Source organism: Podarcis filfolensis (assembly GCF_964270895.1).
Source record: "Podarcis filfolensis genome assembly, chromosome: 12".
NCBI lineage: Eukaryota > Metazoa > Chordata > Lepidosauria > Squamata > Lacertidae > Podarcis > Podarcis filfolensis.
Genome location: NC_139614.1, coordinates 58609666 through 58636615, shown reverse-complemented (window position 1 = coordinate 58636615; position 26950 = coordinate 58609666). Strand labels below are relative to the sequence as shown.

The 26950-nt window shown below is 49.5% G+C and overlaps 2 protein-coding genes across 2 annotated transcripts in view; one reads left to right on the top strand and one right to left on the bottom strand.

Annotated features, from left to right (window-relative positions):
- LOC310746018 (uncharacterized protein) overlaps positions 1 to 26950 on the top strand; it is a 79458-nt gene that overhangs the window by 39959 nt on the left and 12549 nt on the right. The window lies entirely within an intron of this gene.
- LOC310746131 (vomeronasal type-2 receptor 116-like) lies at positions 13101 to 20839 on the bottom strand. The gene is made up of 3 exons (XM_083579910.1): positions 20569 to 20839; positions 18497 to 18623; positions 13101 to 14121 (listed from the first exon to the last, which is right to left on the bottom strand). The coding sequence occupies exons 1-3, from the start codon at positions 20830 to 20832 to the stop codon at positions 13220 to 13222; spliced, it is 1293 nt and encodes a 430-aa protein (XP_083436036.1). The 5' UTR covers positions 20833 to 20839; the 3' UTR covers positions 13101 to 13219.

Genomic DNA, 26950 nt, shown 5'->3' with positions numbered 1-26950 from the left:
ACAGAATTGTTAGGAGATCCCTATTCCTCTGCCAGAGCTTCAGTTCCCAGGATGGTTTAGCAATCAAACTCTCTTTATGGGTAGCTCTGGGGATTGTAGGCTTCAAATGCAGGGCCAGTTAACAGTACTAGATTTATCCTACACATTTTATAATGAGCAACTTTATCCAGTGGTGCTCAAGTAGGTTGGAGCAAAGAATAACTGTTTCCAAAAAGGAAACAAAAGCAAAACCCTGTGCTGCTATTGTAATAAATTTGACTTCATTGATAACTTCCTGGCTAGGAAAGGTGTTTAGAAGACGATGATGAAGAGAAAGGCCTCATTGCCCAATATGCACTAAATTAAGCAGTTGAACCTGCAGTATATTTAATAATAATAATAATAATAATAATAATAATAATAATAATAATATAATTTATTATTTCTACCTCGCCCATCTGGCTGAGTTTCCCCTGCCACTCTGGGCGGCTTCCAGTCAAGTGTTAAAAACAGTACAGCATTAAATATTAAAAACTTCCCTAAACAGGGCTGCCTTCAAGTGTCTTTTAAAGATAGGATAGCTGCTTATTTCCTTGACATCTGATGGGAGGGCGTTCCACAGGGCAAGCGCCACTACCGAGAAGGCCCTCTGCTTGGTTCCCTGTAACCGCAATAAGGGAACCGCCAGAAGGCCCTCAGCGCTGGACCTCAGTGTCCGGGCAGAACGATGGGGCTGGAGACGCTCCTTCAGGTATACAGGACCGAGGCCATTTAGGGCTTTAAAGGTCAGCACCAACACTTTGAATTGTGCTCGGAAATGTACTGGGAGCCAATGCAGATCTCTCAGGACCGGTGTTATGTGGTCTCGGTGGCCACTCCCAGTCACCAGTCTAGCTGCCACATTCTGGATTAGTTGTAGTTTCCGGGTCACCTTCAAAGGTAGCCCCACGTAGAGCGCATTGCAGTAGTTCAAGCGGGAGATAACTAGAGCATGCACCACTCTGGCAAGGCAGTCCGCAGGCAGATAGGATCTTAGCCTGCGTACCAGATGGAGCTGGTAGACAGCCGCCCTGGACACAGAATTAACCTGCACCTCCATGGACAGCTGTGAGTCCAAAATGACTCTCAGGCTGCGCACCTGGTCCTTCAGAGGCACAGTTACCCCATTCAGGACCAGGGAATCCCCCACACCCACCCACCCCCTGTCCGCCAAAAACAGTGCTTCTGTCTTGTCAGGATTCAACCTTGATCTGTTAGCCACCATCCATCCTCCAACCGCCTCCAGACACTCACACAGGACCTTCACCGCCTTCACTGGTTCTGATTTAAAGGAGAGGTAGAGCTGGGTGTCATCTGCATACTGATGAACACCCAGCCCAAACCCTGTTTAGTGACTGCACACCCAAACTTCCCCCCCACGTATTTCCTGCTTCTTGGATTTTTGTTATATCTTCAAACAGTCTCGTTTCACCTGAGCACTGGAATTGTTTCTGGGGTTCACATGACGTGAATCCAAGCTCCATTAGCGCATCAGTTCCCATCACCCTTGAAAGCAAAGAATGGGCAGTATCTGGCAAGAAGGTTAAAAGAGGAATAGTATACCCTCCAAGTCTTCTGATTTTCCATGGACAGTTTCATAATTCCAAAAGAGCCATCATGGCTTCTGATTTGATCCTGCATTGTCCCTATTTCCCAAGCCAGTTCTGTCAGCACCAACTCGGAAGGAGGATGAGCCAGGGCTTGTCCTGAGTGGTGGCAACAGTGGAGGTGGCCAGGAAGCCTCCTCTTGCCTCTCCATGGCTGCCGCTGCTGGCATCCTCCCTTGGGCAGCTCATAGCAGCTGCTGGGGAGCAGGTGGGGAGGAGAGGCTGTCTCTGCCCAGGCCAACCCTGCAAGGCGCGCTGACTTTGAGGGGCAGGCGGAGAGCAGGGCTCCCCTGGGTGGGGAGAAAGGGGAAGGGGAGCAGAAGGGAGCACAAGGAATCTTGATTTTTTTAATAACGAAAATGCTTTATTCATCTGCATCTAATCTTGTCCCTTTCTAACATTTATTTTTGGGTGTGTGTTTTTTTTTTGAGGGTGCCCAAATACCTTGATTCTGAATCTCCATTTTGTCCAGGAAAGCATAGAAAGTGATAAATCTGGAGACCAGGGAAGTTGTATTCTATACCAGCTGACTTCATTTTACATTGATCAATCAAAGGGACTCTTGCTCCATATATAAAAATTGTAAGAACTCCAGATCCTGGAAATGTCTCTCTGACCTCATGATCCACTGCCCAATTTAGCCAACCACAGCTACAACCTCAATTTGACTTATTTAGAACCCTGCACTGTGAACTGAAGCAATGGCTACTACTCAGGGCTGCCATATATCTGGGTTTTCCCAAACTCATCCAGGAATTGGGCAACGAAATGGCATCCGGGCTGATTTCCGCTGAACTGGCAAAAATACCTAATTGTCTTCAACTGGCAATTCAGAATATGTGTAGTTAATGACTTCACTGTGACTGTGGTTTTACTGCATGTAATTGATGTTCACGAAACCGAGATTTTATGTCTTTATGTCTTAAGATTTTATAGTTTTATGGCAGGATGCATGGTTGGTTTGAGATGAGAAAGCCAGAGTAACAGAATGCAGGCCTGGACTCTGGCGCTGCCATCAGGATTTGAGATGCCTTTCACTCCTAATTTATTCCCAACATGAATTGAGGAAAACCCTGAATAAAAAATCAGCTTTGGGTCCTATTCCAATCTCTCTGGAAACCGCCAACATAGAAGTAGGGATGGGGGTATTTGTGGCACATTGACTGAGTCAAGAACCACGCTGAAAGGAGTTTCCCTAAGCAAATACGCATAGCCAAATCCTCTCGAGATCTCCATCATCAGCATTTGTCTAGATGCACAATGAAGAGATGGCCATACTCTTTCATTTTGCTTTTCTTATGAGCTGCTCCCTGTCGTTCAGCTCAGGCCTCAGCAGAACGATGTAGCGTTTCGGAGAAAAGATGCAACTCAGTAATCCAGCACCGGATGATAAGATAGAGAAGATCTCCACAGCCACCATGTATTTCCATTTGGTGCTTAGGTAAGTTGGGAGGAATGATAACCAAACACTGCAAAATGCCAACATGCTGAAGGTGATGAACTTGGCTTCATTGAAACTATCTGGCAACCTCCTGGCTAGGAAAGCCACAAAGAAGCTGACAAAGGCTAGCCAGCTCATAGAGCCCAAGACACAGTAAAACATGGTAACTGAACCCTCATTGCATTGCAGGATGGTTTTCCCTTTCAGTGAGTGTGTGTCCCTATCTGGGAATGGAGGGGAAGTGCTTAACCACAGAGCACAGATTCTGGTTTGAATGGAGGTGCAGGAAAGGACCAGAGCATTGGCCGGCCCTTTCCCCACCCATCTTCTCACCCTGGATCCTGCTTCCGTTGCCATGAATGCTAGAACCACAGTGATGGTTTTGGCCAAAATGCTGGAAAGGGCCACCGAGAAAATGATGCCAAAGGCTGCTTGTCGGAGAAGGCAGACCACCTGTCAGAGCTGCCCGAGGTCCCAGCTCACAAAGGACCAACGCCGGTTCGTTGTTAAGTACAAAAGTCTTTATTGAAGTTCAGTTTCGCTTTCACAGCCGCAGCGTGCAGCTCTACGTCTCAAACTCTAGACCGCTGAAGCTCCGTCTGAATCTCCTCCCCCCAGACACCAATTTAAGATTCTAGCCTTGCTCCACCTCTTCCTTTGCTCTTTCCTCCTCTGGTTCCGCCTGTCCGTCGGGGTCTCCCCCTTCCTAGACTCTTCTGACGCTGAGTCCCCTGAGTCTTCCCCCTGCCTCCGGCGGGCTTTAGGACCTGGTTCCCAATCCGGGTTTTCTGCTGTCCCGCGCGCCTGTACATTTGAACTTGGCGCGCGCGCCCAGCCGGCAACTTTCCTCCTGACCGTTACACTGCTGCTGTCACTGCTTCCCCCTTCGGGGAGGCTAGCTGGAACTGACCTCCCCTCCATTCCCCCACTCTCCGATGGAGGCGTGGTCAGCCCTGACTCATCTTCTCTCCCTGCTGGAGGAGACGCTGGTCCTGACACATGGGACTCTTCCCCCCCACTACGCTCTGGTGGGGAAGCTGGTCCTGATCTCCCGCTGCTGCTTTGGGAGTCCCCGCTGGCCCCTTGTTTCTGGTGCGTCCCTCCTGGGACCCCTCTTGCCCTGACCATCGGCGCCCCCTTCTGGGAATCTTCTGATTCGCTGGAGAAGCTCATGGAATCTCTCGGGTCACTGCCATACTCCCCTACGCTGCCCTCGGATTCTTCCCCTTCGCTCTCCATTTCCTCTCTCCCCTGTGCTTCTGCTCCTGAGCCCCTGACATCCATCCCCCCTCGAAGCCCCCCTTCCCCCCTCCCCCTCTTCGGGTGTGGGTTCCGGGTGCTCCAGTGCTGTGGGTGTGAGTGCGGGATACCGTTCTTTCCCCCTGGTGTGCAGCCGGCCAGCGGGATCCGGCCAGCCCGCAATGGGCTCGTTGACGTCGATTTCCTCTGCTTCCATCTCTCTGCTGTTGTGCTCGAATCCAGGATCCTCCCCCAACACGTCCATGTCCTTCCCTCCCCCTGTTACCTCGGGTGATGCTGCGTGTAAGGGCCCCCTCAGCAGTTCCCTGCTCCACCCCACCTCCGGTTGATTGTCCCACCAATAAGAGCAGTCTGTGACAAACCCCGAGAGTGACCCCTCCGGGGAGCTTGTTTGTGGCGTCGTCTCCTCAGCTGATGAGAACCCCTGGAACGAACTGGCTGAAAGTGTGGGTGTGAAAAGCCAGTCGTCGAAATACTCTGCCGGCATAGGTCTGTGTGGGAAGAGTGCATGGAACTCGTCTTTGAGGTAGTGCTCCTCCACGGCATAGCACGGTACCCACCTGTTGGCGCTGGCCGGGGTACCTTCCCTGGCGAGGAGATATTCAACTCCCTCTTCCCCCCATCTCGAGTCCAAAATCTCCGTGACCTCGTTGAGTGGCGCCGCCCTCGGTGACCCCTCCCCTGTTGGCGATTTGCTGAGTGGGTCTGGTGCGTTCCCGGGTGCCTGAAACCTGTGGGGTGCCTTGTAGGGTGTGAGCACTGACCTATGAAAGACTGGGTGCATTCTGGAGCCCTCCAGGAGTGTCAACCAGAAGGCCACTGGATTGATTTGTGCCGCGACCTGGTAAGGCCCCAGCTGCTTGTGTTTGAGCTTCTTCTTAGCTAACGTTCTGGCCGGCACTGCCTGGGCTACTAACCAGACCCAGTCCCCCACCTGGATGTCTTCCCCGACTCTCCTGTGCCTGTCTGCCTGCATTTTGTAGGCGTGTTTTGCTAGTTCCAAGTGCCTTCGGAGTTGCTCGTGGACCTCATGTAACTCTGCTGCTAAGTGCTCTGCTCCCCATGGCTCCCCCTCCCCCTTCGTCTCTAACCCCGGGAAGGTTCTGGGATGCCGCCCATTGTTGGCGAAGAACGGTGTCACCCCTCTAGACCCGTGCTTCGTATTGTTGTAGGCAAACTCGGCCAGCGGTAGGTAGTCCACCCAGGTCGAGGGCTGTTGATTCGCGTAGCATCGCAGGTACTGCTGCATGATGGCGTTGACCCTCTCCGCTTGTCCGTTGGTCTGCGGATGTCGTGCCGACGCTAAGTTGATCTTGACGTTCAGGATGCCCAGCAGCTTCTGCCAGAAGCTCGAGATGAATTGGCGGCCCTGGTCGGACAGGATGGACCGCGGAAAGCCGTGAGCTTTGAACACGTGGTCTATGAACAGCTTGGCGGTCTGTTCCGCTGTGGCCACCTTCGCGCAAGGAATGAAGTGCGCCATCTTGGTGAACAGGTCTACGACCACGAGTACCGCTGTTTTGCCTCGCGAGCTGGGCAGATCTGTGACAAACTCCAGGGCCACCTTCTCCCACGGTTCGAGCGGCGTCTGTAGCGGTTCCAGCAGTCCCGCCGGCTTCCTGTGTACTGGTTTGGCCCTTTGGCATGTGTCACACCTAGAGACGTAATCCACGACTTCTCCCCTCACCTTGGGCCACCAAAAGTCTCTGGTTACTAATTCCGCCGTCTTGTCCTTGCCGAAGTGCCCAGCGCTGGGCGCGTCGTGTAACTGCTGCAGGACTTTCGCGCGGAGGTCGTCTCCCGGTACGTAGAGAGTCCCTTTGCGGATGAGCAGTCCGTCGCGTATCTGGAACTCGTCGTCCTTCGCTGTGCCTCTTCGCACCTCCTCCATCTTGGATTGTGCGAACGAATCCGTCTGCAGCGCGCGACGCACCGCGTCCAGGTCCAGGGTGGCTGAAGCGCACGCCCACGCTTTTGGTGCGAAAATGTGTTTTGCCGCCACCGGTGCCGCTTCCTCGAGATACTGCAGCTTCCTGGATAGTGCATCCGCCATGACGTTGTTGTCTCCCGGGATGTATTCTATCCGGAAATCAAAATCCGCAAAGAACCCCACCCAGCGGATGTGTCTCTGGTTCAGGAACCTCGCCGTGTGCCAGTACTCCAGGTTCTTATGGTCCGTGCGGACCTGCACTGTGTGTCTGGCTCCGATGAGGAAGTGCCGCCACGCCTTGAAGGCTGCATGAATGGCCAGCAACTCCCTGTCCCAGATGGTGTAGTTCTGTTCCGACTTGCTGAGTTTCCTGGAGTAGAATGCGCGTGGCCTCCAGTCCCCTTGCGGATCTTGCTGCAACAGGACGGCCCCCACCGCTCTGTCCGAGGCGTCCGTTTCAACCCTCATTGGTTTGCTGGGGTTTACGTGTAGCAGCTGTTCTTCGGACGCGAAGAGACGCTTGAGCCTCCGAAAGGACTGCTCCGCCTGGTCCGTCCAGGTGAACTTCTTCTTCTTGGAGCTGAGGGTGTCCGTGATGGCCGCCGTCTCCTTCGCGAACCCCTTGATGAACTTGCGATAAAAGTTGGCGAAGCCTACGAACTTCTGGACCTCCTTCCGATTGCGCGGGCTCTTCCAGTCCAACACCGAGCAGACCTTGGCGCTGTCCATGGCGAGTCCCTTGTCGGACAGCTTGTAGCCCAGGAAATCCACCTCCGTCATGTCGAACTGGCACTTCTCCAGTTTGGCGTAAAGTCTGTGCTCCCGTAGTCTCTGCAGGACCTCCTTGACGTCCCCCTCGTGAGCCTCCTGCGATTCCGAGAAGATCAGGATGTCGTCCAGGAAGCAGACGCACTTCTTGTAGAGGAGTCCCGCTAACACGTGGTGCATGAAGGCTTGGAAACAATGGGAGCCATTTTGCAGACCAAACGGCATAACTCGACATTCATAGGTGCCTAAAGGCGTAAACATGGCCGTCTTCCACTCATCGCCCTTCCGCATGCGTATAAGGTTGTACGCCCCTCGTAGATCCAACTTGGTGAAGATCCGTCCCTTCCTCACCATCGCGAGCAGGTCGTCGATCTTGGGCATGGGGAATGCTGTGGGCTTTGTCCTGGAGTTGATGATTCTATAATCAACTACGAGCCTCCGTTGGGGCGTGTCTTTCTTCTTCACGAAAAACACGGGACTGCCCCCCACTGCTTTGGATTCTTGGATGAATCCCCACTTCAAGTTGTGATCTATGAACTCCCTGAGTTCTTGCAGTTCGTCTTCAGACATGGAATACAGTTTTCCAGTCGGCAGCGTCGCCCCCGGCAGGAAGTCAATCTTGCAGTCGTAGGGCCTGTGGGGAGGCAGCTTGTCCGCTTCCTTTTCGCAGAAGACCTCCAAAAACACCTTGTACTTGTTGGGTACCGCTTGCACCATGCCCAGGTGTAGCTGCGGTTCATCCCCTTGCCCCTCTTCTTCCCGGCTGGTCCAGACGCAGTGTTCTGCGCAGTAGGAAGAGCAGAAGGTCAATTGCCGCTGGTACCATGCTAATGCCGGGCTGTGCCTATCCAGCCAACTCATGCCCAACACTATGGGCGTGTCCGACAGGTGGGTGACGTTGAAGCTGATGACCTCGCGGTGATTTCCAATTTGCATTACCATAGGCGGTGTTTGCTGTACCACCTCTCCTCCCAGTATCTTCCTGCCATCAACCGTGACGACGTTTAGGGGCATCGTGGCTGGTAGGAGTGCTATGCGATGTTGCCTGATGAAGTCCACTCCTACAAAGTCTGCATTACTACCAGAGTCAATGGTAATAGGTACTTCCAGGGTGAGTCCATTGGGCAGCTTCTGGATCCTCTGGGGACACTCTTTGGCCATGTGCTGTGCACTGTCGCAGATATAACACTTCCTGCTCCCTCTAGGAGCCTTCGCCTTGACTGCTCCCGGTGTTTGGGCTCTGCTCGCTGTCTGAGCCCTGGCACCACCTAGTTCCATCGGCTCTTCTTCTCCCCCCACTGGAGGCGTGGATTGCGCGCGCTCTGTCTCTCTGGGTAGGAAGGGAGTTGTTCTGGCTGGTGTGCGTGCCATACGTCCCTCGTCCCTGCTCCAAGGGCGGTCTTCCAGGCGCACCCCTATTGCCAGCGCTCTCTGGACGACTTCTGTGGTGCTTTTAGGTCTCTCTCCCCTCGCCAGCTCATCTTTCACGGCCCCATTTAGCCCCTCCCAGAAAAGATCTCTTACGGCAGCGGAGTCCTTCTCCCAGCCCAGCACATTTACTAACGCAAAAAAGCGGGAGTGATATTGTCTCACTGTGGCTTTGCCCTGCTTCAGCCCATGCATTTCCCTCCTGGCCACATCCACATCTACCGTTGATATAAAACAATCGTCCATAGCCTTGATAAATGCGTTTGAATCTTGGAAGGCGGGATCATTTTCACACAATAAATTGCGCAGCCACGATTTAGCTTCCCCATGCAGATGAGTTATTATGAAGCCTACTTTCTCCTCCTCATCTCTAAAGTCTTTCCGAAGCAAATTGAGCGCGAAAACTATGTCGGCTCTGAAGTTAGGATACTGCTGCAGGTTTCCGTCGAAGTGGGCTACTATGCCGCCCCCCCTCTTCCCGAGGCCAACTCCCTCCGGCTTGGGTCCTGGCAGCCCCTCCTTGCCCAAACGTTCCCACCTGGTCTGCAGATCCCGGCAGAGCACTACTGCTTCTTCTTCTCTCTTCCTGGATGCTTCTACTTCTGCATAAAGCGTCGTGACTGCTGCTTGCAGTTCTGTCACCTTCTCCTCTGTAGTCATCTTTGCCTATCTTCGTGAGCTCGCAAAACACCAAGTTTTGCCCCTCACTGCGCCAACTCACGCTGCGAGGGTTCAATTCTATAAAGGAGACGGAGCTTACTGTCAGAGCTGCCCGAGGTCCCAGCTCACAAAGGACCAACGCCGGTTCGTTGTTAAGTACGAAAGTCTTTATTGAAGTTCAGTTTCGCTTTCACAGCCGCAGCGTGCAGCTCTACGTCTCAAACTCTAGACCGCCAAAGCTCCGTCTGAATCTCCTCCCCCCAGACACCAGTTTAAGACTCTAGCCTTGCTCCACCTCTTCCTTTGCTCTTTCCTCCTCTGGTTCCGCCTGTCCGTCGGGGTCTCCCCCTTCCTAGACTCTTCTGACACTGAGTCCCCTGAGTCTTCCCCCTGCCTCCGGCGGGCTTTAGGACCTGGTTCCCAATCCGGGTTTTCTGCTGTCCCGCGCGCCTGTACATTTGAACTTGGCGCGCGTGCCCAGCCGGCAACCTTCCTCCTGACCGTTCCACTGCTGCTGTCACTGCTTCCCCCTTCGGGGAGGCTAGCTGGAACTGACCTCCCCTCCGTTCCCCCACTCTCCGATGGAGGCGTGGTCAGCCCTGACTCATCTTCTCTCCCCGCTGGAGGAGACGCTGGTCCTGACACATGGGACTCTTCCCCCCCACTATGCTCTGGTGGGGAAGCTGGTCCTGATCTCCCGCTGCTGCTTTGGGAGTCTCCGCTGGCCCCTTGTTTCTGGTGCGTCCCCCCTGGGACCCCCCTTGCCCTGACCATCGGCGCCCCCTTCTGGGAATCTTCTGATTCGCTGGAGAAGCTCATGGAATCTCTCGGGTCACTGCCATACTCCCCTACGCTGCCCTCGGATTCTTCCCCTTCGCTCTCCATTTCCTCTCTCCCCTGTGCTTCTGCTCCTGAGCCCCTGACACCACCTTTCTGGGCTGACCAATGAAGAGCACGGAGCAGAGGAAGCAGAGAAGGAGGGAGAGGAGGGGGACGTAGGTGAGGCTCCGGTTGTTGGCTTTGACGATGGGAGTGTCCTTGTGCTTCACAAAAATTCCAAGTACTAAAAGAGTGATTAAAGAGAAAGAAATGGCAAAAATAGCTAAAAGGAATCCTAAAGTTTCTTTGTAAGAGAGGAAACTTGGAACCCTGGGAATGCACTGAGTTTGGCCCTTGTTTGCATACTTGTCATCAGGACAATTGGCACAAACATCCACATCTGAAAAAGAGAAAAAACAATTTTAATACTTCAGGATATTGACAAACATCCATCAAATGGAATCTGTTGTAGCAGCTAATGAAAGAGTGTCTTAAAAAAATACTCTTTAAAAACTTCTTGATGTTTTTAACTTGAGCTGGTAGACTGGACTGACTGATTGATTCTCTGTACACCAGGAAATTCCTGATTACCGGTAAATGAAATAATGCCTAATGTTCATCAATCATTATCTGTGTAGGCTGTTCTGTGAAAGAGAGGTTACTGTAGAGGAAAAAGACCTGAGAAACAATTCCCCCAATGACCAGGTCGCCTGGCTGGTAAAAATTATGAGGAATAGGAAGAGGATCATCAAAGATGCTGCAGTCAATAGAATGTGTCTTGCACACCGTATGACAAAGCAGTAACAGCAGAAACACCATAACCAACACAATCCTATGGAAAACACTTTCCCTCCCAACATAGACTGTCATGTTTTGCCTCAATCTTCTTATCTGTTTTGCTACAAACTCCCTTGAATGGTGCCAAATGGTGGTGCTACACTGATTTACACCAGAGCCTGGCATTTTAGGGACTGCATGAACTATAGCCTGGTCTTTGCATTTAGTAATGGCTCTGTGATCATCAGTGTTCCTGAAGAGGGTGTTCTATTTCTCCCTTCACTCCCCCTCCCCCCCAAAAAACCTGCTGAGTGCCAGGTATGTAAAAAATGAAGAAGAACAGCGTATACTTTGGGGGTTAAAATCACAGCAGAATCATCTGGTGGGAAGCAGACCCTAACCTGCACAGGGAAAATGATGATGCAGGTGAATGACAGAGCCCTACCTGTGTCCAGATCCACTGGTCAACAACACAAGGGTTTTATATCTTTCTTTCTTGTTCAGATTCTGACTGATGGTCTTGCCAATGACACACATTGTGTACGAGGATGGAAACCAGTAATTTTGACAGTGAGAGGAGTGATGATAATTTCTCCTGAGTGTTGATGTTCCTTGAAACTGCATCATGAGCAATTGAAGTAGTAGGGGGTTTTTCTACCTGAACTCTACAACTATTTTTTCTTCCTTGAATGACATGCATTTGGTTGCACTTAGTTAGGAAGGCTGCTTTGTCCCTGATTAGAGATAAATTATCACACGTGGCTCACACACACTTGGCATACACCTACCTCATCATCATCTTTACCCAGACTTCTCCATAAAGTTCCCAAGTGAGTTGTACACACACACTGTCAAAAGTCTGGGCTTAAAGCAATGGGCACCCAAGTGGTGGCTGTTGACACCCAGGGTGTCATCAGTGCCTCCCATGGAGCCCATAAGGGATATTGTTTTTCCAATTCTGATGGTTTATGACATTTGTTTGCAAAATGCACAAGAATATATAAACTAGCCATTTTGGCATGGATAGGTGTTATTATAATTTCCCTTGTGTGCTGATGTCATTTGAAGTTGCATAATGAATGGCTAGAGTTTTTCTTTTCCTTTTTGAACCCTGGCTTGAGAGCAGTACATGTGAAAAGGATCTAGGAGTCTTGGTTGACCACAAACTTGACATGAGCCAACAGTGTGAGGCAGCAGCTAAAAAAGCCAATGCAATTATGGGCTGCATCAATAGGAGTATAGCATCTAGATCAAGGGAAGTAATAGTGCCACTGTATTCTGCTCTGGTCAGACGTCACCTGGAGTACTGTGTCCAGTTCTGGGCACCACAGTTCAAGAAGGACACTGACAAACTGGAACATGTCCAGAGGAGGGCAACCAAAATGGTCAAAGGCCTGGAAACGATGCCTTATGAGGAACGGCTAAGGGAGCTGGGCATGTTTAGCCTGGAGAAGAGGCGGTTAAGGGGTGATATGATAGCCATGTTCAAATATATAAAAGGATGTCATATAGAGGAGGGAGAAAGGTTGTTTTCTGCTGCTCCAGAGAAGCGGACACGGAGCAATGGATCCAAACTACAAGAAACTACAAGAAAGAAGATTCCACCTAAACGTTAGGAAGAACTTCCTGACAGTAAGAGCTGTTCGACAGTGGAATTTGCTGCCAAGGAGTAATAATAATAATAAATAATAAATTTTATTTATATCCCGCCCTCCCCAGCCGAAGCTGGGCTCAGGGCGGCTAACAACAATAAAAGAAGTGTGGTGGAGTCTCCTTCTTTGGAGGTCTTTAAGCAGAGGCTTGACAACCATATGTCAGGAGTGCTCTGATGGTGTTTCCTGCTTGGCAGGGGGTTGGATTCGATGGCCCTTGTGGTCTATTCCAACTCTATGATTCTATGATTCTATTCTATGATTCTATGAACCCTACAACAATTTTCTTCTTTGAGATATATGTACTCAGTGGCACTTGATGAGGAAGTTGAAGGCCACTTTTGTCCTAGAGAGAGGTTGCAGTTACTACTAAATTTGTTGCCTGCATCACACTCTAAATTCCAGAGGTGCCAACTTGAATAAAATATGGGGGGGGGGGCAGGTAAGCCCCACCCCACATAACTGATCACAAGATGTGGTGCACTAACACCATTTGAATGGCAATGCCCATTGACCTGAGGGAGCCTGGATCCCTCAAATATTTTTTGATCAATCTATATTTTTGGCAGTTATGTATAGTTTCTGGCCCTGATTTATAAATCTGGATCAGACTCTATAGGGTCCAAACTGACCCAAATCTGATTTGCCCTGCACTGCATCCACATCCAGATCATGATCATGATCCAGAAAATAGTTCCCGAGTCTGGAGGTGGTCAAGAATAAGAAACCAACACAGAGGAAACTGATGAGACACAAATTTATTCAAAGATCAAGATCAGAGGTCAGAGTGAATGATAGCCCAGGACTACTCAAGCTCTAAGATATGGACACACACAGAGAGAGAAACAAAAAACAAACATTATTTTCTTCCCCTTATTAGGCTTTCCTTGTTGTTCAAGTCAGACCTCAGCGCAATGATGTAGCATTTAGGGAAAAAGATGCAACCCAGTAACCCAGCACTGGAGGACAAGATGGAGAAGACCTCCACGGCTACCATGTATTTCCCTTTGGTGCTCAGGTAGGTTGGAACAAAGGTCAGCCAAACACTGCAGAAAACCAACATGCTAAACGTGATAAATTTGGCCTCATTAAAACTGTCAGGTAACTTTCTGGCCAGGAAAGCCACAAGGAAACTCACAACGGCCAGAAAACCCATATAGCCCAAAGCACAATAGAACACGGCAGCTGAACCCTCATTGCATTCCAGGATGATCTCACTCTTCCGTGACTGCATGTCTGCATCTGGGAATGGAGGGGAAGCACTTAGCCAAAGGGTGCAAATGCCAGCTTGAAGGAAAGAGCAGGAAAAGACCACACAATTGGCCAGCCCCTTCCCCACCCATCTCCTCATTCTGGATCCTGGCTTGGTTGCCATGAATGCTAGAACCACGGTGATGGTTTTGGCCAGAATACTGGAAAGGGCCACCAAGAAGACGATGCTGAAAGTCATTTGTCGGAAGAGGCAGGTCCCTTTTCCAGGCTGACCAATGAAGAGCAAGGAGCAGAGGAAGCAGAGAAGGAGGGAGAGGAGGAGGAGGTAGGTGAGGCTCCGGTTGTTGGCTTTGACGATGGGAGTGTCCTTGTGCTTAACAAAAGTCGCCAGCACAAAGGTGGTGACCAGGGAGAAAGCCAGAGCAGAGACAGCTAAGCTGAGCCCTAACTTTTCTTGGTAGGAGAGGTAGCTCAGCCCCCTTGGAACACACCCTGTTTGGTCCTGGTTTGGGTAGTTTTCTTCTGCACACTTGACACAGGCATCCATATCTGGAGGGTGGAGGAACAATGAAAAATGTCAAGATGATGACCTATGTACATCTCCTGAAAGAAGCAGTTACGGCAGGCAGTGAAATTCCTCTCCTTCCTCTCCTTTCCCCCTTTCCTTTCCTTTCGGTTTCCTTTGCTCTGGGCTGTTGTTGGGGGATTGTGCACACATGGGGGGCAGATGGATGGTGGGAGGACCCTGAGTGAGAGGCAGGGAAGGGAAAACCTCCCAGGATGAGGGACTGGGAAAACGAAAGCTCCCAGGTGAGAGCTAGAAGGGCCCTCACTTCCTGAGTGAGACCAGAGTCAAGAGCAGCTTTGGAGGGAGGACTCGGCATTCTATCTCTAGCTCTCCATTTTCATGTAGAGCGGCTTCTTTTGTATTATTGTATTGTGAAAAAGCTTTGATAAAATCTTATTTTAAAAAGAAATGAAAGTGCTCTTTGTGTCCATGCAGTTGCATGTCACGGCCCCAAGCCCTCCCCCATTTCTTGTAGAATAAAACACACGGACACCAATATTTTGGGTTGATGGGATAATTAAGGCCACAACTTTATTGGTTACAGATGTGAGCAGTATTGGTAGGCATTGGAACGGAACTGACTATACCTGACTCCTGGCCGCCATGCAGGAAGTCTTGTAAGGGTCAACCACCAGTAGGGGGAGCCCTGTTGATGTACATCCGCTACGAGCTCCCCCAGGGTTCCAGTTTGGGGACAAGGGAAGGCCCTAGCATTTACCTGGGCTTCGGATAAGATCCACACCCCCAGATCCCTTTAACAGAATACCCTTAAATGGGAGAGGCAGGTTTTACCAATGCCTAACTGCCAAACCTTACAAAGTTGTGACAATTGCTATGAGGCAGGCAAAAACCACATGGCAGGTGCCAATTCGCCAAGTGGAAAAATTCCTACCTGGCTCCCTCAACAGGCGACCAACCGTGGTCCAAAGCAGGGCCAAATGGCGAACGCATGAAAATAGGGCGGGAGGGCGGGAGATCCTACAAAGGAGGAGGTAAGGAGAGGGAGTCCCCCGGCTGCATGGCAGTTCAAATAGCGTAAGCCATGCTCCCCGGTCGACTGGATTGGTCGGCCGGGGTGTGTGACACAGCTGGGACTCCCAGTGATGCGGGCAGCTTTGCCATGCCCCCCGCTGTTCACGGGGAGTACACAAGGCCTGCCTCTGGGAAGAGGAGCAGCCTTCTTTGACCAACTGAACCACATAGGACACTCATGATTTCAGTGAGAAAGTTTGGATGATGCTGAACTGGTCTATTAGATTGTTTTTCCGTGAGATAGTAAATTCTGCTCTAATTGAAAACCATGAATACGCTAGGCTGTTGTCCTAGTCCAATACTTTATTATTATTATTATTATTATTATTATTATTATTATTATTATTATTATCATTGTCAGAGGCTCAGGAGCAGAAGAGCAGGGGAGAGAGCAGATAGAGAGCGGAGGAGAGGAATCAGAGGGGAGCGTAGGGGAATATGACAGTGGACCGAGAGATTCCATGAGCTTCTCCAGCGAATCAGAAGATTCCCAGGAGAGGGCGCCTATGGTAAGGGCGAGGCGAATCCCAGAGGGGACGATCCATAAACAAGGAACCAGAGGGGAGTCCCAAAGGAGCAGCGGAGGAGTAGGGCCAGTTTCCCCACCAGAGCACAGTGGGGGGGAAGAGTCACGTGAGTCAGGACCAGCTTCTCCTCCATCGGGGAGTGGGGAGACGGAGGGAAGGCCAGGTCCAGCTAGCCTCCCCGAAAGGGGGAGCAGTGACACAAGTGTAACGGTCAGAAGGAAAGTGGGAGGCTGCGCGCGCGCGCCAAGTTCAAATGTGGAGGAGCGCGGGACAGCAGAAAACCCGGATTGGGAGCCAGGTCCTAAAGCCCGAAAGAGGGGGGGGGGAGGAGTCGGGAGAATCAGCGTCAGAAGAGTCTCGGAGGGCAGAGACTCCGACTAGCAGAAGGACCCAGAGAAAGAAGGAACAGAGGAAGAGGTGGAGTAAAGCTAGAATCTTAAGCTGGTGTCAGGGGGGAGGAGATTCAGATGGGACTTCTACGGTCTGACGGATAGATGTAGCGTTGCGCGCTGCACGTCTGGAAATGAGACTGAACTTCAATAAAGACTTTTAAACTTGAGCAAGAAGCAGCGTTGGTCTTGTGTGAGCTGGGACCTTGGGCAGCGCTGACAATTATTATTATTATTATTATTTTGTGGCTGTTCCTGTTGTTGAAAGTATCCATAAATTAAACTGTATTCCAAAGGGGAAAAGAAAAGTTTGGTGAAATTTCTGTAGGTGTGGTGCAGAGCTTTTGTTGCACTTATTTATTTTTCTGGTTGCTGGGGTTTTTAGATGTACTTTCCTTTATTCTACAACCCTTCCCACACACCCATGCTTCCTGAATACCTATTATACCCTCAGCTGAGCTTTATTTCAGATACCCTATCATTCACCTGACAGCTGTTCATTTTGACTCAAATATTTTTACTTCCAAAGAAACCAGAGCTGAAATACATTTCTTAAGGTAAAAGGAAGAACTTGTTTTTAGCATACAGCCTGTTAACATTTTCAACATTTTCAAGCACTTGAAGGGAGAAGGAAGGGTTAAACTCAATATTATCTGCACCCAAACTAACTTCTGCAGTTGTGGTAAAGCAGCTAGCAAAAACCGCAATTGCTTCAGTTCTGCAAGCTAGAAGCTGCTTCTTGTTTCATGCTTCTTGCTTCAGTAACGCAAGAGAAGAAAGGGAGGGGGGCTTAGCTAGCCATATAGCCATATGCCATATAAGGTAATAAGTTATAACCTTGCCAGCTGATTGGGGGGATTGGGGAGGTGAGTGTATGCTCTCAGGTATAAGAATGCTTGTTTACGTGTATTGGCGCCACCAGTCTTTGGAAAGTATTCCACTGGCTGCCTCTGCGCAGATCTCAATAAAACTCTTTTCTCCGAAGAAGAAGTTGCTTCCCTGGTGCTTTTGTTCTCTCCTCAGTCCTGGGGCAAGCGGGCAAATGAATCCCCTGTAAACTAAGGCTTCACACTTAGTATTCAAACTTCAGTTAAAGCCAGGAGGAGATGTTGTGACAAAACAAGGAATTGAAAGCAACCAGGGAGACTGAAGGAAACGGTAGAAATATTTAATGGACTTCAAAGAAAACCTACACACCCCAGACCAAATGGCCATGGAAGGTGGGAACTAGCATCATAAACTCTCTTCCAGGATTTTCCTATGATTAATTGGGGTAAACATTCACAAATTATTTTCGATTGCCAAGTATAATTTGTTAAATGTGTTCTTTGCAGTTCTGGTACATTTTATTCCTAAGGCATGGACCACACAACAGCCCCATGTCCATTTTCTTGAATTTTATTAAAGAAAGAAGACAGGACAAATTGTGCAATAAAGATAGGTGGAGTTGAAATTAATGTGAAAATCTACAGATGAATTAAAGTTATTCCCATTGTTCTCATTGGGAACCAAGCACAACCAACTTAGTCTGGATGCAACACACCCATCTAGATCTAGAAATACCAAGAGTAGGAATAGGCTCCTCTAGCCACACAAATCTGTTTGTGCCTTGAGGACTCCAATGCTCCTTGGCCTTGGAAGTCTGTTGGCCTTTTGGACATGCTCAGTCATTTGACAAATGACATTGCTGATGTGTGTGCTTCTAAAGATACCATTGTTTTATTTTTTTAAAGTAAAATATATATAGTGTTACATTTTATTCTGCATATATTATTTCCCTCATTTGATCCTCAAAACCCATTTAAAGTGTTTAGACTGAGAGACAGTAACTGACATAAGGTTACAGTGCTCTCTTTTTGAAACTATTGGAGAAAAGAATGTTACTTGTTTAAAATATGTACAGTGGTACCTCTGGATACGAACGGGATCCGTTCTGGAGCCCGGTTCGCATCCAGAAGCAAATGTAACTAGCGATGGCACGTCTGTGCATACGCATGTCACTTTTCGCCGCTTCTGCGCATGCGTGTGACGTCATTTTGAGCGTTTGCGCATGCACAAGCGGTGAAACCTGGAAGTAATGCGCTCCGTTACTTCCAGGTTGCCATGGAGCACAACTCGAACGCGCTCAACATGAAGCATATTCAACCTGAGGTATGACTGTATTGCAAAATATATTTAAAGGAATACACTATTTTCAAAGGAGGAAATAGCAAACAAGTCATATTAAATACACATCATTATTTCTCTGCACATATTGCCTCCTACCCAGTACTTTTTTTTCAGGGGGTACTGAAGGGTACGCAATGTCAGCACCTCTTTCAGCTATTGTTAAAAAGTGTGGCATTTATTGCAACAACTTCATGTTTAGTGCTGTCACCTATTTTTCTAGAAAAAAGCACTGCTCCTACCCTTCTTGTTAGAGATGGTCCCTTCTGGACATGGAACACAATCATAGCAGCAGAATTTCTCTCCCTCCTTCTTTTTCCTGCTGTAGCCAGGATAGCAGTTGTCATTGCACACAGAAAGAGGCAGCATCTGCACCAAAACAAGAAAGGAAGATTAGCAAGAACATATTATCTGTCATTCGACTGTCACATGATTAGGATTATGTGCTGAGGAAAGTGAGCATGGAGCAGTCAGCTGTTCCAGCTTTCCTCCACATGTTGAGGGCTGGATATCTGTAGCAGGGAGTGTCCCCTACAATAATCCATTTTCAGAACAGTTTTAGGACCCTGCATTCAGAGCTCAACACCCGGAGGGAGACAGGGATGGTCCTGATGGAGAGGCGACAGTCAACAGCTCCCCCTGTCAGATCACTCCACTTGTGTCAGGAACGAACGCCTGAAGAGGGCTGGCCTGCCCTAAGAATGAAAGGTAGTGGCATGCTGAATCCCAAGGAGGTGGAATCCTAGCTGGCTTCAGAAGGAAGCCTGGGCTGATCTGAATAAAGCATTGCAGAAAGGTTTATGGAGGCGAATCATATTCTCTGCCTCTTTCCAATGTCATAGCTCAGCTGCCACCTGTGCACTGAACAAATGCCACCCCAGAGTGAAATGTAAAGGACTGCCATCCTCTCTCCATCACATTATTCTCCAGTATTCCTGCCCTTGTCTTCATAGCAGGTTAAGGAGTCAATGGCCTATAGATAGCAGATGCTCATGGAGCCTGGCAGCTGTGAGCCCAGAACCATGAGAGACAACCAGGAAGTCATGGGCCCTCACATCATCTGGGCTTTGGACAGATATAGCCTTTCCCACCACCCCTCAGTATCCCTGAACAGAATCCCTTGGTGGCTCTGTGGGGCTCAGGTACTTTGGCACCCAGAGGCCCCTTGATCTGATGGAGATGGTGCAGAGGAGCAATTCTACCTGCCAAAGCAGTCCACGTTTTGCATCTATACTAGGGGAAACTGAGGAAAGGGGTGGGTTTTTTGTTTTTTGTTGCTTCTGTCCAGAGAGGGTTTAAACAGAACAAATTCAACTGAATTGATAAGGCCCAAAGCTTAGCAAAGTTATTTTATTGACACCTAATGAGAATTAAAGATGGGCAGATTAAGGTGGTACTTCCTCTGTATCTTACTCACTTTGGTTGGGTTGGGCCAGGAGGGTATTGTTTTTGCTTGTTACTTTGGTATTACCAATGAAGGGCAGTATAGAAATGTAACAAATAGTAATAATCATTCCTGGGGAGAAATGCCAGGATGGGGGGCGGGGGCTTCTCTTCATGCCTCAGGTTTCATCCCAAGTCATGCTTTCCATGACCCCCTCCCACCAGCCCTGCTCTCCACCTCCTCGAGCTCTTCTGCTTGGCCAGAATGTGGCCCTGAACAGCGATCATCCATCTTGCTTGCCTCTGTGGAGAATAGAGAGAAATATTGGGGTGTATCCAGAAGCCTCTGTGTTTGGAATGGCTGGAATGTAGCCTATTCAACACAGGCCAGAGTCATGCCTGCTACTTCACCCTCTTTGGGCGCAGTCACTTCCCTCTTTCCCACCCACCACTGGCATATGATCCCTGGATGGTGTCCCCTAAGAGAATGTGGGCAAAGGACTGAAAAAGATTCTGAGCTCCTGGTTTAATTGGCTTTATTAATAAGGAGATAGACTTCAGCATGGCCATGAGTGAATATGGAAAATGGATTACTAGCATCATGCCCAGAATATGGAAATATCCAGCAAATGGACATTCTCTCTGGATACCCCACACCAGAAATCAAGCAATTAAAAAAAAAGATTATGTGGGATTTTACCAAAATTAAATCTGGAACACAATAAGGAATTTTCAAAAATTTTGAAGCTGGTCTCAAAACTTGTCATTCAGGCTTCAGCTCCCAGATACTGGTGCATTTTATTACACCTCCCGTCCTCCTTGATTATTGGCTAACCTGCCTGGTGATGATGGGAGTTGTAGTCCAACAACCTTTGGGACCCAAGGCTGATTTTCATGGCAATATCTGGTCTCTCACACAGCTATGTCTCACCTGATTAAAGCTTTGATGCCACTCAATCTGATCATCATGAATGGTTAACTCTTTGCCGAAAGGAGCCTGAGGGTTCAGTTTTCCAACTTTGGCTCTAATCACTGAACCATTGGGGTAAATCCTCCAGTTTGTAACATCAAAACCTACAACTAATTCTGCATTTTCATTGAAGTGCACACGATCTCCAGCAATGTTGTTGAAAACGATGCTCCGTAGAAAACGATGGACCTGGATTGAAGGATAACAAGAAAAAAGGACAACCATTTCACAAAGGCACAAAGGCAGGAGTTTTTTAAACAGCAGGTGTCAGAGGTGCAGAAACCTCTGGGCCCTCAGATGTTGCTGAACTACAACTTCTATAAGCCGCAATTGATTGAGTTGCAATTCAGCAACACATGGAGAGCTGGGCGTTCTCCACACCTGGCACAGGTGGGGGCTTCATCCATCGGACTCTACTCTTGAATTGTACATGATGTGGAATCATTTGATTTTCTTTTCCTTTCATTGCCTCCACATGGAGTAGTAGCTAACCATAACCTTTGATAAGGAGCCTTCATTATGCATTTTGGGGGGGATTTCCACTGCCCCTTTGTTCCCACTATTATTTCAGCTTTTGCTCATTTCTCTTGAGCAGAGTGCCTCAAGTTCCCAACACAATCACCTGTTGGGATACTGCCAGGGAGATAAAGTCCATCTGAGCCCCCAAGCTCCTGCCGGACGATCCATCGATCTCCCGTAGACAGGCAATATCAGCAATCAGCGACACGAAGCCTCAAGAAAACATTGCCACATTCTTGGACTGGTGCACACTCTATCAGCAGAATTCACACAGCAAAAGATGCACAGCAGGAGAGCATATTTACAGTTTATTCAGCGTTGGTCAGAACAAAAAATCCATGACCGTCTGCTTCGGCTGCTCAGGCAACAAGAAGCGAAAGCAACTGAAAACATAAACATCCTGTGAGACAGGAAATACGCAGGCTGTGACACAAACATCCTGCTCCCTTTTAAGGTGGAACGGAAATATCCTAACATCACCAACCTAATTCCAATACAGACCACAACTTCCATACATTTCAAGAACACTTTTGAGAGAAAACTAGGAATGCTTTATACCACCAATGTGCTGTAGATGCCTCTTTTCTCACACCAGAAATGATCAAACACAATTGCTCCTTAAATATAAATTCTCAGTAACTATACTTGGAACTTAATACATAAGCGGCATGAGTGAGGTGGAGAGATGGTGTCTTACATTGACTCATTAATCACAATCTGTGTTGGCTGTTTCAGGAACGAGAGGAGATTATGGAGGAAGAAGACCTGAGAAACAATCTCTCCAATGACCAGGTCTCCAGGATGGTAAAATTCATGAGGGATCGGGAGGGGATCATCTTGTATGCTACAATTAATGGAATGTTTCTGGCCCACAACATGACACAGCAGAACAAGCAGAAGCATTGCAACCAGCATGATTCTGTTGGAAGAACAGAGCCATGAAACGCAGCCTCCCATCTTTGCCTCTGCAGCATCACATACCACGTTCATCAGGATTGACCTCAACAGACCCCTAACAGACAGAGGGGAAATGATCATAACAGGAATGATAGAGTCCTGCCTAGACCCAAATCTAGTTCTAAATAATGTGAGATCTTTATAACTTCAGGTGTTGATTGTTGATGTAGCTGAAGAGCTCTGGAAGCACTTTGTGTTTTTCAGGATGGAAACCAGCAATTCTGGATTATCTGTTCCCCGGGGTGTTCCTTGCTTTGGAAGTTGCATCATGCCTGGTCAACCTGTGAGGAGTCATCCTCCCGACTTGGAATCCTACAAATCTTATTATTTCTTTTGAAGAGTAATTAGCAGGAGGTGGCACTTAGCTCAGTAGGTCCAAGCTGCACCTCCCCAGAACTGGAGGAAATTCATCTACACATCCCTGATATTGGGCATAATCCAGAAAGCCTTCATTTTCCCCCAAAATGTGAAGGCCTAGAGCAGGGGTCTGTAACCCGCGGCTCCGGAGCCGCATGTGGCTCTTTTACACCTTTGCTGTGGCTCCGGGGTGGATACTAGCGAGGGGAGGAGGCGCATTGTGCACCCCGACACTCCCCACTGTGGCGGGCGCTGTACTGGCTGTGACGTCGCATGGGGGCAGTGCGTGCGTTAGTCATGCACCATCCCGAGGTCACCTTCCCGCCCGCCCGCTACATTGTAAGGGGCATGTACGCTGGTCACTGCATTGAAAGGGGGCATGTACGCTGGTCACTCTTTTGAAGGGGAGTGAAGAATACACACACACACAAAGGTAACTTGTTAATTTAATGTTTATTTCTATGAGGAGGAGTAATTCTGAGGGGTCAAACAAAGAGATAATAAAAAAAAGTGACAAAAGTTATTTTTATAATGACGAGTTTTGCGGCTCCCAGTTTTTTTTCCTTCGGAAACGGGTCCAAGTGGCTCTTTTTGTCTTAAAGGTTGCAGACCCCTGGCCTAGAGTTAAAGGTACAATCACAGCCTAGGGAAATCCAGGTTCAGATGCATCGTGATTATGGGCTCATCTCTTTAAATGATTTGCCCCATTAAATTTTATTTGTGTATTGTGTTATTATCAAAAGTATTTGCTTATGAAGTATTATCAACATGAATGTCATCAAATAACATCTACACATCATTTTCATATAGTTTTCCCTTAAACCATAGCTTCCTGTAGACTTCAGATCTATATTCCACAACCGCTCCCATGTCGACATGAGAGAAGGGGAGAAAGGACTGTTTCACTGTAGCTGCAGCAGCATCTTTTTACTGCCCTCTCTCCAATGTGAAGGAGAAGCAAAATTACCTCCCTGCAAGCAGGAAACTGGGGCAACAGCTTGGCCAGCAGACAAGTGAGATCCAAACTGGGAGGAGCTCAATTGAGGCAGCAAGACAGAAGGCAGAGTTTGGCAGAGGGGCAGCACAGGAGTGCCGCCAGGGCAAGACTTTGGGGCAAAAGGCCAGGGCCCAGTTGGCAGAAGGAACAGGAGGCCCCTGACATCTGGAAGCAGGTGAGGTGCTACCAGGACTGCCTCAAGGAGGGAGGTGGGGTGAGAAGGGGCCCCTGAGCAGCGATCCTTGGGACAAGCAGAACAGCATTTCTCAAAATAAATAAATAAATGAATTCCTTCCAGTAGCACCTTAGAGTGCATGCACACAAAAGCTCATACCAATAACAAACTTAGTTGGTCTCTAAGGTGCTACTGGAAGGAAGTTTTTACAGTATTTTGTTTTGACTACGGCAGATCAACACAGCTACCTGTAACTAGCATTTATCAAAACTTTGAAAAGGTTGTGCTATGTACTGAAGTTCTCACCCTGGGCCAGCAGGGGGATACTGTAGATAGTTTTTACTCAGGTCCACATATGCAAATAAGGGATCGAAAGTGATGTTCAGTGATTGGATAGTTACAGAAAGTTGTTACAGTTACATAACAACTTTATATAAGCAGCTCTATATAAGCAGGCTGACTGAACCCTCAGTTCAGTTCTGCATTGGAGAGAGACCCCCAAGGCAAGGAGCAGAGGGTCCTGCCCCCAATTCCTCTCTGCCAAGTCTCCTCTCTCTTCCCCCTGAGGGTGCCATAGGGAGAAGGGGGTCCCAGGGGTGCAGGGATACTGCATGGGGGTCCCTGTTCATGCATGCTGGGGGGAGACCCCCAAGTCAAGGAGCAGAGGGTCCTCCCTTGTCCTCTCTGCCAAGCCAGGGTGGGGGCCAGTTCGCAGGAGGTCTGCAGCTCTGCTCTTCCTTGGGATCCAGATGCTGCCTTCCTTTTTGGGGAGGGGGCTTTGGGGCAAGAGGAACAGGGCATGCAAATGAGGCCCCTTCGGATTGAGGGGAAAGTCGCATTGAATAACAGAGATAAGCATCCAAGGAGCTGGAGGCAGGAGGAGCCCTGCGGAGTGGGGAGAGGCAGCCCCCTATGTGGGGAGACTGGATGGGAGACCCTCTCCCACCCCCCCATCTGCCAAACGACAATTCCCAGAGTTCCCTGGCAAGAAGTGTGGATTGCTGACCCCTCTGGGAATGGCAGCCTTGGGGATGCAGGGCGGCAGGACTGGACGTGTCTCCTAGCCCCTCTCATTCCGGTTCCCGGGATCCTTTGGAGGAGCCACTAGGGCTGGGTGAGATCTGGTTTCCAACTTTGTAATGGATCAGCAGCTAAACATCCCCTGCCGCCTCCCAACTGAGCAAGCCCACATACTGCTCCAGCATGTGCCACTCTCGGGAGCAGGCGCTGCATCCAGCCTTGCTCAGCTAAGTATTTTTAGGAAGACCCCTGCCTCCCTGCCCTGGCAAGGCACCAGGGTGAAGCCATCAGCAGCCAGTGTGAAAAATCATAATCATAATCATAATAATGTGCCACTCATCTGACTGGGTTCCCCTGCCACTCAGGGCAGCTTCCAGCACATATAAAACCACACTGAAACATCAAACATTAAAAACTTCCTGATACAGGGCTCCCTTCAGATATCTCCGAAAAGTTGTGGTGCTCTTTCTTGACACCTGATGGGAGGGCGTTCCACAGGGAGTGTGCCACCACCAAGAAGGCCCTCTGTCTGCTTCCCTGTAACTTTGCTTTTCACAGGGAGGGAACCGCCAGAAGGCCCTCGGATCTGGACCTCATTGTCCGGGATGAATGAAGGGGGTGGAGACGCTCCTTCAGCAATACAGGGCCAAACTGTTTAGGGCTTTCAAGGTCAGCACCAACACATTGAATTGTGCTCAGAAACATACTGAGCACCAATGTAGATCCTTTAGGAGGGGTTTTATATGGTCCCAGCAGCCACTCCCAGTCACCAGTCTGGCCTCTGCATTCTGCAGAAAACTAAATGAATAACACAGAAGTTGCTGTAGACTAAAGTTAGAAGAAGCTTTAATTGCTACAAATGGTATAAGGAAACTTGATAAGGAATTAAGGGAGTACATGGTGTTGAGTACATGGTTTTGCCAACAAAGGTCTGTATAGTTAAAGCCATGGTTTTCCCAGTAGTGATGTATGGAAGTGAGAGCTGGACCATAAAGAAGGCTGATCGCCGAATAATTGATGCTTTTGAATTCTGGTGCTGGAGGAGACTCTGGAGAGTCCCATGGACTGCAAGAAGATCAAACCTCTCCATTCTGAAGGAAATCAGCCCTGAATGCTCACTGGAAGGATAGATTGCGAAGCTGAGGCTCCAAGACTTTGGCCACCTCCTGAGAAGAGAAGACTCCCTGGAAAAGACCCTGATGTTGGGAAAGATGGAGGGCACAAGGAGAAGGGGACGACAGAGGAAGAGATGGTTGGATAGTGTTCTGGAAGCTACCAGCATGAGTTTGACCAAACTGTGGGAGGCAGCGGAAGACAGGAGGGCCTGGTGTGCTCTGGTCCAGGGGGTCACGAAGAGTCGGACACGACTAAACGACTAAACAACAACAACAACATGGTGTTGACCCGGAGTGCCTTTGGAAATCTTGTCACAAGAGGAGCATAAAGCTCACCGCTGGAGTTGTTAAAGGGTATACATGCCTGGTGTTCTTAAGAACACAACAGATTTAGGACATGTGGAAGAGCTATACTTGGATGGCTTCCATGTCGCCACCCGAGAAGGCCGGAGCATCAGAGTGGCCTCTCGGAGAGCCCCACGCTCCTCCCAGGGCTGTCCTCCTTCCAGAGCAAATTTGCCCGCAGCCCAGACCCAAAAGGAGTCCCTCCGACCAGCCTCTCCAGCTCAGGGCCAGGGCAACGCAGCGGGAGGGGTGCCCTGTCTCCAGGGACCAAGGAGCAAGTGCGGGTGGGTGCTGCGCAGGCAAGCAGAGCCATGGGGGTACTTCCTAGCTCGGGGTCTGCTCCCCCACTTTGCTCTCCAAAGACAGGACCCCATCCCTGGGGGCGTCTCTCGGCTGGCAGGGAAAGTCCCCTGCTGCCAGAATCCCTCTGGAAAGAAGCTTCTGCCAGACAGAGCAGACCAGACTCAGCGCCATCACCCCTTCCTGCATTGCAGGGGTGGGACTAGATGGCCCTTGTTCTCTCCCAGCCTGACCCCCCCTTCTGCTCTCTTGCTGACTCTCCTGCAAGACGGGAGATGCCGCCTCCGCTCTCTCGCCCATGGAGCCTCTCCCCTTCACCCCGCTCTGGCTCCAAGACTTCCCTGCTGTTTCCCACAAGACATTTCCAGAAGCATCCTCAAGGCACCAGAGATCTGTCCCAGAAAGGGGGGGTCTCAGGTAGAACCTGAGCTCCAGGCTTGGCCCCGGCCATCAACTCGAGCTCCCGGGTCCCGGAGTCAAGTCCAAGAGACAGCTGGGGATTCCGGGGGGCTCACTGACCCCTCCGCTGAAGCCCCACTTCCCCGGGTCCTCCATGCC

Coding starts and splice junctions, on each gene's coding strand:
- LOC310746131 (XM_083579910.1), bottom strand. CDS start 20,832: ATGGTTGTCCTTTTTTCTTGTTATCCTTCAATCCAGGTCCATCGTTTT. Junction 18,624..20,568: donor GGCATCAAAGCTTTAATCAG/GTGAGACATAGC, acceptor GTTTTGGTGCAG/ATGCTGCCTCTTTCTGTGTG. Junction 14,122..18,496: donor GACCATCTCTAACAAGAAGG/GTAGGAGCAGTG, acceptor TCCACCCTCCAG/ATATGGATGCCTGTGTCAAG.